At 31.9% G+C, this 13,276-nt stretch overlaps 1 protein-coding gene across 1 annotated transcript in view; it reads left to right on the top strand.

Moving 5' to 3' along the window:
• LOC106463360 (polycystin-2-like) overlaps positions 1-13,276 on the top strand; it is a 42,905-nt gene that overhangs the window by 19,310 nt on the left and 10,319 nt on the right. The window contains exons 3-9 of the mRNA XM_013923383.2: positions 5,082-5,212; positions 6,635-6,885; positions 9,258-9,482; positions 10,106-10,268; positions 10,942-11,007; positions 11,832-12,062; positions 12,748-12,869. Coding sequence (XP_013778837.1) covers positions 5,082-5,212; positions 6,635-6,885; positions 9,258-9,482; positions 10,106-10,268; positions 10,942-11,007; positions 11,832-12,062; positions 12,748-12,869 — 1,189 coding nt within the window. The remainder of the gene's footprint in view (positions 1-5,081; positions 5,213-6,634; positions 6,886-9,257; positions 9,483-10,105; positions 10,269-10,941; positions 11,008-11,831; positions 12,063-12,747; positions 12,870-13,276) is intronic.

Below are 13,276 nucleotides of genomic sequence, written 5' to 3' on the forward strand. Positions count from 1 at the left end.
TATATATATATATATATATATATATATATAAAGTGTAAGCAAAAATATAAAATTAGTTTCAAGACTACGAAAGCGACCCCTTTTCTTACGAAACTGGAGCACACAGTGAAATAAAAGTTTGGTTTACTTCTTTAATTTACATATATTAACTGGAATGGCTGCTACCAACACACCTAATCATAGATAGCGTGCGTTTACTGGTAATACGTGTAATCGATTTTATATGGTACGTCTGGTATAGCAGTAATGGATTTTGTTACGAAGGGACGAACGTTCATATGTTAAATAGTTTCACTTCACACAATAGATAGTTGCACAGGCTCCGACGTCTCTGTGCTAAGGAAATTTTAAGCAAATATAGCAAGTTTACATTTCTGTTCTAATTATGTTTGATGAGCCTCAACGTTCAGAAAAACAATTCTAAAAGGGCAAAGTGTGCAGCAGATTGTTCAGCTTTTGTCGACATTGTTTCATATCTTGTAGTTTTACGTCATTACAGACGTCTTTCTCTCAATCTCTGATTTTTTTTTTTGAAACTATAGAAGCTTCATGACATTGAAAACTTTCTGAATTTCTGACAGAATTTGAATGCAGTGAAGCCTTTTTCGTAACTTGTAATTTATCCTCATAAAATCGACCATACACCGTATATCTAAGCGACGCCATTAGTGAACACGGAGTATTTCAAATGTGCTAAGTTAAGGGTTAAAAGTTTTCTGGTTTCGAATCAACTTTTGATAAAACAATCTAGCTACGTAGAATAGAACTAAAATCGATCAGACTTGTTTAGGCAGTGACACTTTTCTTTGGGAAATGCTATATTCGGTTATATTTAGCATTAATATAGTATAAATGTACCGTTATTTGATTTAGTTAATAGTTCTAAAAGCCATCTAGATCTGGATGTGGCCTAATAGTTGGTGTATTTGGACTGTATCTCATTGCTGCGATAATGTGTTCCACACTTTGGTTTGCTATAAGATTGACGGTTAAGTTCCTCTTTTCGTCTACATAAGTGTAGCCCAAGTGTAGACGGCAGTTGTTGTTGACTTGCTACCTTCTAGTTAGTTTATTAGTTCAAAATTAGGGACAGCTATACATTCTGTCTTGTGTTGCTTTGTACGAAAGTAATCTGGTACCAGTTGATGGAATTCCGAGCAACTTATAGAAGCAGAAAAAATATAACCATGAAAAAATTATATTTGTAGGTACTTTTCTACGTCTCGCAACACAATGGACATCGTGATCTATGTTAAAGCCTTTAATCTTGCCATTTTGTCCTCAAAATATAACGTTATCAGAAATAGCATTGTCAGTATTTGAAAACTGTGATCTAAATATTTCTCTGCACAAAATAAAAAAATATTTTGATGAACTTTTAACTCTTTGGCATCCTATTTTCATGTCGTTCCATTTACCGAAATTTCATTTTCTAGTTATCTTTTCTCTGATTAACTTCTTACGAATATAACAATTGGATGTACGGTTGGAAACCCCTATTGTCACATCCCGACTAAATATGGCAAAGATAAGGTCAGATTGCCTAAGTTTGATTTTTTTAAATTATTTTACATCAATTCTTTGTGTTTGAGACCTCTTGATCCTCCTGCTTATTGTTATTTTACATTCATGGATAGTATTTAAATACACGAAGGAAAAGGCGGCAACTTTAATGGGTCAACGGCAATGAGTTAAACCGCTAGAGTAGTTTTTTTTACAAAGGGAGTGCTTGCGAAACACTTAGTGGGTCGCAAATAACCTGGCGGTGTAGCGTAGAAACAATAATCCACTTTTCTATAGTTATTATTGAAAAAAAACAAAAAAACAATTACAATAAAGTATTTTATAATAACAATTTAGATGAGATGATCATGTAAAAATACAAGTGAAAACAACTTTATTTATGTGTATCAGTTTTTAGGTATTTGTGTATGTGCCTTTCTTCCCACTTTGCCATGAAAATCACGATTTGTGGCGTGTTGCGTTTTTCTTTTTATTAGTTCCATTTGTGGCAGAAAGATTGGGAAACGCTATGCTGCAGAGATATTCACGTCACCGCCTACGCGAATGCGCATGTGCGTTTCTGAGATTGGATACCATTTTGGTTTCGTATCACGAACGTTAGTCTAAATGTAATCTAGGAAATGAGGCACGTTAAGGAACAAAAACGTGTTGAAAATGTATCTCGAAATCCCTCGTGATCTTCCGAAGGACGAAACTGTAACCAAATGATTTTTTTTTCAGTGAAAATAGATTAAGCAACGATTTCCCCCAAAGTAACAGTTTGAGTTATGAAAGTAAAGGTTGAATTTAAATACACATCACGTGCTGAAGTTGTGGTGTCAGTTAAAACGTTTGTGTTTTTAGAAAGTCGAAAGCTTCATGACAATTCATCGTGTTGTGAAATGAGATAATGTGATCTCAACTTATGCTTAAACTGCGAAACCCAACAATTAATCAAAGTATATATACATAATCTAGTTTAAAACGTTTGTCACAAATTATAATTTACTTTTTCAATTTTATATTTCAAATACGTTATTGTCACTTGATGTTTTAGATAATTATTTCTCGTAACATCTAAAAATCTTGTATCCAAAATCTAGCATGGAAAATCGAACCGAAAATTCATTTTCCAAAAAACAAAAATATGAAGTTTGGTGTTTGTAATGTGGTTTAGCAGTGAGATTATTCGTAGTTTTACTCAACAGCTAGTATCGCGTGTAATGTGGTTTAGCAGTGAGATTATTCTTAGTTTTACTCAACAGCTAGTATCGCGTGTAATGTACAAATACACGCAAACAGTATTGTAGTATTTTTAAATCACGTGTCGTGTTGCTCGAACTAAAGACATTTCTTGAAAAGTTATAGTTATTATGTTTGGTGTGCGTGCGTGCGTGTGTATAAAGAATGCAGAGAAGCAAGCGCAAGTCGTTAACATTCGTGTTTCGTGGTATTTATATATAAGATCTTGGAATATTTTCCAGTGTAAGGACGAACACATACATTTCATAAGATTATCGAGTTGTTTTCAAAACTTCCGCTTTCAACACTTTCATTTATGACCTACATTATTATATTTGACGTCTGGAAATACAGAAAATACAAAAGAAAAGCGAGCAATTTATACAATGCACCGGCATTTTACATTTGCTTTAAATAGAGCAATACATCTTGTTTCTAGTACCATAAGTTTATCAGAATTAAAATATCGTTCCAAGTGTCCTGTATTACTTCCCACCATTCAGATAAATCATTTGCCCTTTGCCATTCTAAGTTTACACATAAGCCTGTACATTCTTAATAATATTCATATCGGGGTTTTGTGTAGGCCAAGCCATTGTTGCGGGTGTTCCATCGGCCATTGTTTTCCGTACAAGTATCATTTCACCATATACGCTACATGCTTGGTATTACTGCCCAACAGATCTTGATTTTGAAGGAATGATATGATAAGAATTTGATTGTACCTGTCAGCAGTCAGGGTGCCATCAATGTTTTGTAGATGTTTAACATGAATGAGACACAAACCATACTTCTAATGGTTCCCTGAAATGCTTCACTGTAGATGTTGAACGTTGTTGACCTTTATGCCGTTTCCCTCTCTGAAAATAAATAAATTATTGTTGACAAACAATTTGAATTTCAATTCATCTGTAAAGATTATCCTTCTCGAGGTTTGCTTAGCCTGTTGTTTGAAGTCTAATGCCCGTCTCAACTTTTCAGTTTGATTACCTCTCCCAATTAGTGGCGTTCTGAGCAGTTGCACATTCATTGAGGCTACTTCGTACTCGTGTATATTATTGTTCTCTATAAGTAACATTCTCATCTAAACTTGCAGCTAAGTCATTGGAAAGTATTCTGTTGGATTCCCGTGTATCACGTGAAGAGCATATCTTGAGTTACTTAACTTTTGCAGTTTGAACTTTCTATATAATAGAAATACAATACGTGGTTCTTAAAGCATTGGGTAATCTACAGTATAACAGAAATACAATACGTGGTCCTTAAAGCACCGTATAATCTACAGTATAACAGAAATACAATACGTGGTCCTTAAAGCACCGGATAATCTACTGTATAACAGAAATACAATAGGTGGTTCTTAAAGCACTGGGTAATCTACAGTATAACAGAAATACGATATATGGTTCTTACAACACTGGGCAATCTACTCTGTAAAGACAATACAATATATAGACCTTGCAGAACTGGTTAATCAACTTTGTAAGAACAATACAATATATGGACCTTACAGAACTGGGTAATCTACTCTGTAAGGACAATACAATACATTCCATTATTTGTATATTTGGATTATATTCTAGACTTTTAGTTACATTTTGAACAGTAGCTGAAAATAAACTAATGGATATTAAGATATTCTGTTGAAATGTATATATATATTCTTTTCTGGGGGATATATTTTATTTACTCAAGTGTATAACTAGACATTACCTGTTCCCAAACGTTTAAATCTGTGTTTAAACTGTAATAAAATTTTACTTCTCCTAAGGCAGTTATTACCATGATTCGGAAAGAAATAGAATGAGTCATTATGTATCTATCAGTAAATATACTAATTTTAATATCAAAATTAGAACGTGCAGGTCCTTACCTTCATGAAAATGCCAATTTCAAAATAAAATCTGAAGCTTGAAGAGAAGAAAACAGTACTATGTAAGGTATATAAGCATAGAACTAAGGCACAGTTTTGTGTTAGCAGTTTAATACACGCGGAAATAGAACCATAATGAGTGGGCTATACTTTCATAACTACCTCTGCTGTATGGACTGAGTTTTTGTACTGTACCTGCTCTATACCCTGCTGTATTGCAGTATACGTATGTACTAGGTGTGACCCTTTTACTGATTAAAAAATTAATCACAATTATATACGTAACAAGGATGAGTGTGAGAAGGTAAGGTGTGAATAAAAAAAATTTATTATGATATTCGTTAACCGATGTTTTCTCAAAATACAAAACAGATTTTCTGCAAATATATTGTCCGTTATGAATTATTGATAGCAACTTTTCCACTAATTAAGTCTAATTTCTAAATTGATCTTTTTTTTCCAGTGACATTCGGCATGATGAGCCCCACAATGTACTATCACACAAAAGTTATCAGTGAACTCTTTCTAGACTCATCTTACAACGATACTTTGAATAACGTTAGAGGTTCGACTCAAGTTATAGATTTTTGGAGGGTAAGAAAGAGACACTCGGCTAATTCTTTTTTGTGATCCTGCGGTTTTATTATTAAATTCTTGTGATTCTGCTTTTTAAACTCTCCTTTTATGTTTGTACATTTCTCTCGTCTCTACGTTTTACTTATCTGTCTTTTGTTTTGTGATTCGTTATTTCTATTATCAAAGTTTTGTAATTCCGCGCTTTTAATTCACGGGAGTGTAACTTTGGTTTCAAATGTAGGGGAAGGCCTTTATGTGCTCTGCAAAAATTTATTCTACAAGACTCAATATTTTACTTTTAATGAAAACGTTAGGAGAATATATCACCCTTTGATTAAAAATTCACATACCTACGATAGCGTATTTTTATTTTTGAATATTTATTCATGCTTATAATATCTTAAGCATGTGTATTTTTAATCAAATCTATCGCGAAATTTCATCCATTTTTACACATCACCCTGTCTTCCATGTAAATCAAGCTTATGCTTCTCTATCATTTAACTGTCTTGCATCGTTATGTGTTTTTGTTAATTCATCTAACTGTGTTTTGTGTTTCTAGTTTTATGATTTTTTTTTTATATTGGCACATTCTTAAGCCTCTGTTGCATATCTATTTTATTGTTAATTCGAAATGAATGTGGTAACAAGCATTAAAACTTTACGATAAGCCATTAAAATAATATTAGAAAAAAATTGTTAATTTTAATTATCACTTACTACATATCAAGAAAACACTATTTCCTCGTTCTGTATTTGAAGAATTATTTTGTGATCAGTATTTCTGTAACAGTGAAACATGTGATTGTTGTTTAGAATTGTTCGGATGTGTATTTTGGTTCTTGACAGATAATCATTATTTCTTTAAATAGTTAAACGTATGATTGTTGTTTCGGATGTTGTATTTTGGGTCGTGACGGAGATTCAGTATTTTTGTAATAGTTAACATGATATAATGTACGTTTTTTGTCTGACCATTACAATACTTGAATATTTTGGTTTTGAATGAGATAACCCATATACCTCTAAGACTGAATGGCATGTTGTTTTCATTGCTAATAAGATAAATGATTTTGAGAGACCTTTATAATGTCCATTTGAAAAAGAAATTTCGATCAAAAGACCTCATAAGGACTGCTTCCTGTTAATTTTACAGCTTATTACGTACTACTTTGTCCTTGTTTGAAGCATTTTCAAGGTTCCTGGTTAACAATGAGCTTTTTGAAAGATAAAATATAGTTATTTATATTCTCTTCTCGGATATGATGTATGTGGATAAAATAATAAAACGGAAATTAAGTAGTTATATGTAAATTGTGTAATTGGTATTTAATAAAAAGGAGAAAAAATGTTTAGATAACTTGCGATACTTGTCACTTGTTTTTGCAGCCGTGAGTTACGTATTCTTCAGTCGTTGTTTTTACGTTTATTTTCTTCTAGTTCGTTGACAACGTTATGCTGGACAGTCTATATTGGGAAAACTGGTATAACAATGACGCTGTTGGTAAACAAGATCGTAACGTTTTATATGAAAATCGACTTTTAGGTTCTCCTAGACTTAGACAGTTACGCGTGAGAAATGATTCGTGTAAAGTCCATGATGAATTTATCTCAACTATTTTTGCGTGTTATGATAATTATGCTCCTGACATAGAAGACAAGAGACCATTTGGCTTGATGAATGGAACAGCGTAAGCTTAATTGTTATTTACTTTATTCAGAGTGCGTAGAGTGACCTGGAGTATTTTAGACATTTTTGTAGATAATACTTTAAGTTTCATCATCAAATGAGAAAATGTATGTATTGTTTTAACCTCACAAAGTTTGAATATAACATTGTCATCAGTTAATAGCTGCTGGGTGCTGGCGGAAAGCCAGGCCTTGACAGTGAAATAAGTATATATTAACTTTAATATCAAACCTAATAGTATTTCAAAACTTAATGAAATGGTGTTATTGGGAAGATTAACATGACAGTACTAACGTTAGGTGGCACTCATAAAGACGAAGAAAATAAAAACGCATAGTATGTGATACGTTGTTGAAATTGTTTTAAGCGCAAAGCTACAGAATGGGCTATTTGCACTCTGTTCACCTTGAGGGCGTGGAACAAACCTTCAGTATACTGTGATTCAAATCAACGAATAATACGATGGTATAAAGACTTGATTGAAAACTTATGATGATTTCAAATATTCCCATTATGTGGCTCTTTTCACTTTCAGTTATTTACACAAAATGATATACAGCAAAGCTTATATAGTTTTCAATAAATATGCATTTTTTTTATTTTCAAAATGCATCATAATTATCCACCAGGTATGGAATACATTATAAATAGAATTTAAGAAATCATCCAAAGAAAACTTTCTTGTTTATATTTTGAAAATACGACTAATACTATTTAACATTTTAAGAACATAAAATAATTTATTTAACCAAATTGTAGCATACACACCTTTTCAAAGATTCAAACCATTTCAGAATGTAAATGTGACAACAGAGAGTAATCGTGAGCTTCATAGTGTAAACGTGATGATATGGAAGTAACCATGAGAATCTCGGTGTGTAAATGTGACAATATGATGCTTTGGTCCCTTCAAAAAGGCATATGCAAAACAATGTTGAAATAAATTATTTTATCTTCTGGGAATGTATAAGTCATCATTTCAAAATGTGGTATATCAACTCTCCAGTCTGATCTGCAAATTTCGAAAACTGATAATTAAGTATTTATACATTTTTCGCTAGTCAGTGTTTCAAAATGACTGTTGATTTAATGGATGTTTGTTTGTTTAAGTAGGATAAATTCATATCGAAACTCATGCTAAATTGTGTGCCTATAATAGTGAAAATATATCTTCTGTTGTTATGACATATATAAATTCATAAAACTTTAAAGGGACAAAGGAACTTAAACCACCCTATTTCAAAAGTAAAACTGTCTAAACTGCACACGACTCCTACGCTGGCAAAATTTGAAGTATGACCCCTTGTCCTATTGTTTTCACTGCTTAACACAAAAAAGTTTGATGGATCTATATTTTCAATACCCATAATCAGGGCTGACAAGAGGAGGGGAGCTGCCCCGACGTCCTGGGTCTGTTGAGGGACCCGGCAGTGGGATATTCCAAAGCTCACTAGAAATGCATACTACCTAATGAGCTAAAATGGCTACTACTTTTTCATAGATTCATGAAGAAATTTGTCACCTAATTTCTTTTATGAAAAATCAGCAAAAGTTAATAAATAGAATGAAAGGGGGCCCAATGATGTTACTTACTCCAGGGCCTGGGCAGGTTCTCGACACCCCTGCCCTTAATAATCTTAAACACTTCAACCAAATCCCTTCTGACCCTTCTCCTCTCCAGAGAAAACAAGTTTTAGAGATTTCGTCTCTCCTCAAAGGACAATCCCACCATCCCAGGTATCATCCTAATAGCTCTTCTCTGAACCTTCACCAACAACTTAATGTCCTTCTTGAGGAAGGGAACCAAAAACTTGCACAGTACTCTAAATGAGACCAAAAATCTTAATGTCATCTGCAAACTTCAATATTTTGTTAGTAATTCCAGATTCAATATCATTAATATAAATAACAAACAGCAGAGGACCCAGCACAGAGCCTTGAGGCACACTGCTTGTAACTGTGATCCAGTCAGATCTAGTTCCATTTATTACCACACTCTGCTTTCTACTCTCCAGCCAATTTTCTATCCAATTTAATAACATTTCTCCCACACCCACAGACTTCATTTTGGAAACAAGTCTTTTGTGAGGCACCTTACCAAATACTTTCTGAAAATCAAAGTAAATTATATTTAAAGTATATAAAGGCAATTGAGATTAAGAATAACTTAATAAATCAAAACTTTTAACAAAATATAAATGTTTACTATAGTCTTTATTTGGTTTTTAATAATGTGTAGTTTATTGTTTTTTTAAATCTGTGTATCTAAATGTGATGTAATAACTATGCTTTTTTAATATTTATTCTTGGGTGGCATAAATAAGTCCTTGGAAAAACCTGGTCTTTAGAATTTGGGACTTTTTTATTAACTAGTTGGCAATACTTTTCCGAGAAACAACTTAATGGATCCAGTCACTGGGGGAGACTGGCTTCTTATAGTGGTGCTGGATCATATATTGATTTAGGTACTTCCAAGGACAGTGCTAAACACATCATGAATGAACTTCGACAGAACTTGTGGATAAGCAGAGCAACAAGAGCAGTGTTTCTGGATTTCACTGTTTACAATGCAAACATCAATCTCTTCTGTATTGCAAAGTAAGATTTATGTAGGTTTCTGTACCTAGAAGCTAAAAAAAAATTATCTATATAATATGTAAAACTTAATTTGTTATCGGGCTTAATAGTACTTTTTTTCAAAATAGTTCACATAAAATAACATATTTATTATTTATATATTGAAATTTACAAAATTATTATTTCTCTTTGGAAAGTTTAAGAGATCTCTCAGAATGTAGAACTATCCATAAAATATTAATGATGTGATGATTAAATAAAACAATAAGTAAAAAATATTTATGAAATATCTGTAAACATGTAGTTAAAACAGTGACTTCCATACATGCTTTTTGTAATTTTTTCTAAAACAAACAAACAATTAACTCCCAAAACATGAGATATGATTATGTAGTTTGAACAAGTATTTTTTTCTGTCTGTATATTATAGTATGAATAATGAACTATATAGGAATAGTAAGAAAAATTATTTTAAAGTTAAGAAAAATTGTAAATGAAAATAAAAGGTAAAAAAAAACAACTGAACTTTGATCTTGGCTATCATCTTTTAGCCTTTTTCAGAAAATGCTGTTTTGTGACTTTGTACAAAGAGGGTAATATTTCAACTCAAGTCAAATAGAAAAAAAATCATATATATATTTTAGGATCGTGTTCGAGTTTCCAGCTACTGGAGGAATGATACCATCCTGGTCTTTTCGAACAGTTAAGCTACTTCGTTATGTTAACCCTTTTGACTACTTCATTATGGGCTGTGAGATCTTGTTCTCTGTGTTTATTATGTACTACATAATAGAAGAAGCTATTGAGGTAAATATTTATTTTTCTGTGAATCCCTTCAACTTGTGGCAGTTTTTTAATATACTATTGATAAAGGTTTTATTTTGAAATGTTATGTGAAAATCTAACAGCAAAGTGATAACTTTTCAGCCAATATACATAAAATGTTAGAGGGGTGTAGAGACAACTCCCGATTGAAAGAAATGCTTATTTATAGTAAAATAGTGCAAAAGTAACCATCAAATATTACCCAAATGCTATCTTGTTATATAAGGATGCAAATATAACATATAGACAAGAGATAAATGTTAGCCTATTGTAGAAGAGTGCGAATATAACTTCTAAACAATAAACTAACATTAACTTGTAGTAGAGAGATGCAAAAATAACACTTAAATAGAAGACATATGCTAGCTAATAACTGATGAATAGGAAACTTCAAAGGCCAATGATAATGTTTATTAATTTTTGTCTTTTACAAATGTTAATACCTACCAGTGTACAGTGACAGAAAAGTATTTTTCTTAACAGAGAGAAAACTGTTTTAACATATATATGTTCTTAGGAAAGTAATTTTTATTAACAAAACAAATGAGCTAGCATAAATGTTAATTGCCATGTTTTTCAAAAGTAGAATTAAAATTGAAAACTTAAAGACCTCGAATCTCAATCCATTAATATAGTATCGATCTTCAACATTTAGATCAAGAAGAACAAGTGCAACTATTTCAAATCGATATGGAATGTTTTGGATATCGTAGTGATTGTGGTGAGTAGAATTTTTAAAGAGGATTATGCTGCATTTGTCATTAAAATCTTGAATGCATTAAATATTTCTGTTGTGTGAAAAACGAATAATTTTAAGATTATTATATAGTGAAACATTAACATAGAGGAAAGTTTTTGTGTCTAAAGAGCTTTACCTGCAAAACTTTTTTAATCTTTTGTATTATAGTAATCCAGGTGGAGAGTTCTATGCTTTGGACTTGAAACCCAAGTTGTTCAATTATTCTATACTCAGAAGTTAAAATTTTGGAGTCTGTGTAGCTGTTTTGTAGCTAATAAAGAAGTTTGTTTCTGAGTTTTATAGCACACATATTTTACATATTGATATAAGTGATGGAGTGAATGTCTTCGTTTATATTTCAGCTAATCATGCTTCTCAAGTATATTTAGAATGTGATAGTACTTAACTATTGCTTTAGAATTTCAAAAGTGTGTAGATGTAAATGTTTTGTCTTTTATATGTCATTTATTCTAGAAATCATTAGGCATTGTCTCAAGTGTATCTTAATTATATGTATCTCTCACTGCTAATATCATAGGAAGAAATGGTCCAGGAATGAATTTTGTTGACTCATATCTATGCTTCTAATACCCCAAGAGTATGGACCCTCGATGTATTGTGATGATGTTTAATTTTTTGGTGCAAGTATTCTAGAAATGTCATGTTGCACTTACTACATTGCATTTTTATGTATCTTTTGCTGCAAACTTCATTGTAATGAGTAGCATAAATGTATTATATGCTGCTTTAAGAATAATACAAACATGTGGCTTTGAGTGTGTTTTAAGTTGTAGCTTTTGTTGCAGCTGTCACTTGTATGTATAGCCTTCAGCATCTACCGTATCTTAATGGTGGACACCATGTTGGAGGGTCTGCTGAATAAACCAGATGAGTTTGCTGATTTTGAGTTTCTAGGATTCTGGCAAACTCAGTTTAACAATGCTGTAGCTCTGGCTGTGTTTTTTGCTTGGATCAAGATTTTCAAGTACATCAGCTTCAACAAGACCATGACTCAACTTTCTTCTACTCTCTCACGAGTTAGTTTTTTTTTTATAAATCAAGTTTTCTACTTGCTTTTATATATATAACTATAAATGTTACAATCCTGCCTTACAAGCTCTAATGAAATGGAATTTTAAAATGTATTAAAATTAAAACCACATCTTAAAGGACAAAAATAGCAACTTTAAGCTTGTCTATTTCCTGGAGGAACACGTAATTAAAACACTTGATGATTTTGTCTTCAAAACAGAATATCTACAAAGTCAAAGTTCTAATTATAAACAGGTTATTGTATGTCCAAAAACTGTTTAAAAATGTACCTTTGAATAAGAATTTTAATGTCTATATGTAACGGTTACCTCCTGAACATTTTATATGGGCAAAGATTACTTTTCAGAAGCTGCCTGACATTTAACCAAGATGGCTAAAAAAATATCAGTTTTTTTTTGTTTATGTGGTGTAAGAGTAGTAATGAGGCTGGTGAAATAATGACACAGGTTTAAATAAGAAACAAACAAAAATAATTTAAATTGCTTCTTTATCATTTTCCATAATCAAAAATTTCACATCAATAACAAATATTTGTGCTTAAAAAAGAGGATTAGCCAGTTGGGTTGGAAGCACCATTAACTAAGCATTTGATTTGTTTTAGAATAAGCTGATATTAGATTAATGATATTATTGTCTAAATGTTGATAATGGTTTCTTCCATTTTTGTAGTGTTCCAAAGATATTACTGGATTTGCTGTCATGTTCTTTATCGTCTTTGTTGCATATTCCCAACTTGGTTATTTATTGTTTGGCTCTCAAGTTCAGGACTTCAGTAGTTTCCTGAAGGCTATGTAAGCTTAAGATTTAAATTCATTCTTTCAAAATATTGGTCTTTGTTGCAATATTTAAAGATAAGAAAAATATTATAATTATCAAGACTTTAATAAAAATACACAGGTATAAGAATGGAATTGAAGTATATGTTTTTCCTGAAAAAGCTTTTCAGTCTAGGAACTATTATAAAACAGTATAATATTCAAGTCCTTGTTATCTCAGTTCAACTTGATGAGCTAGCTAACTGTGTAGACTTTAGAGTAATGTGATGTTATAAATCAAAGACTAACTTAAAACCGCATGCACAAGACTCAGAAAGGTATTGTTTATTTTAGGCATTATGGAATATGTTTTGAAATGACCTGTTGCAGTTTTAAACATTCTGGGGTGAGTGTGTGTGTGTGTGTGTGTGTGGGTGGGGGGT

The sequence above is a fragment of the Limulus polyphemus genome, unplaced genomic scaffold (genome assembly GCF_000517525.1).
Source record: "Limulus polyphemus unplaced genomic scaffold, Limulus_polyphemus-2.1.2 Scaffold1385, whole genome shotgun sequence".
Lineage (NCBI taxonomy): Eukaryota > Metazoa > Arthropoda > Merostomata > Xiphosura > Limulidae > Limulus > Limulus polyphemus.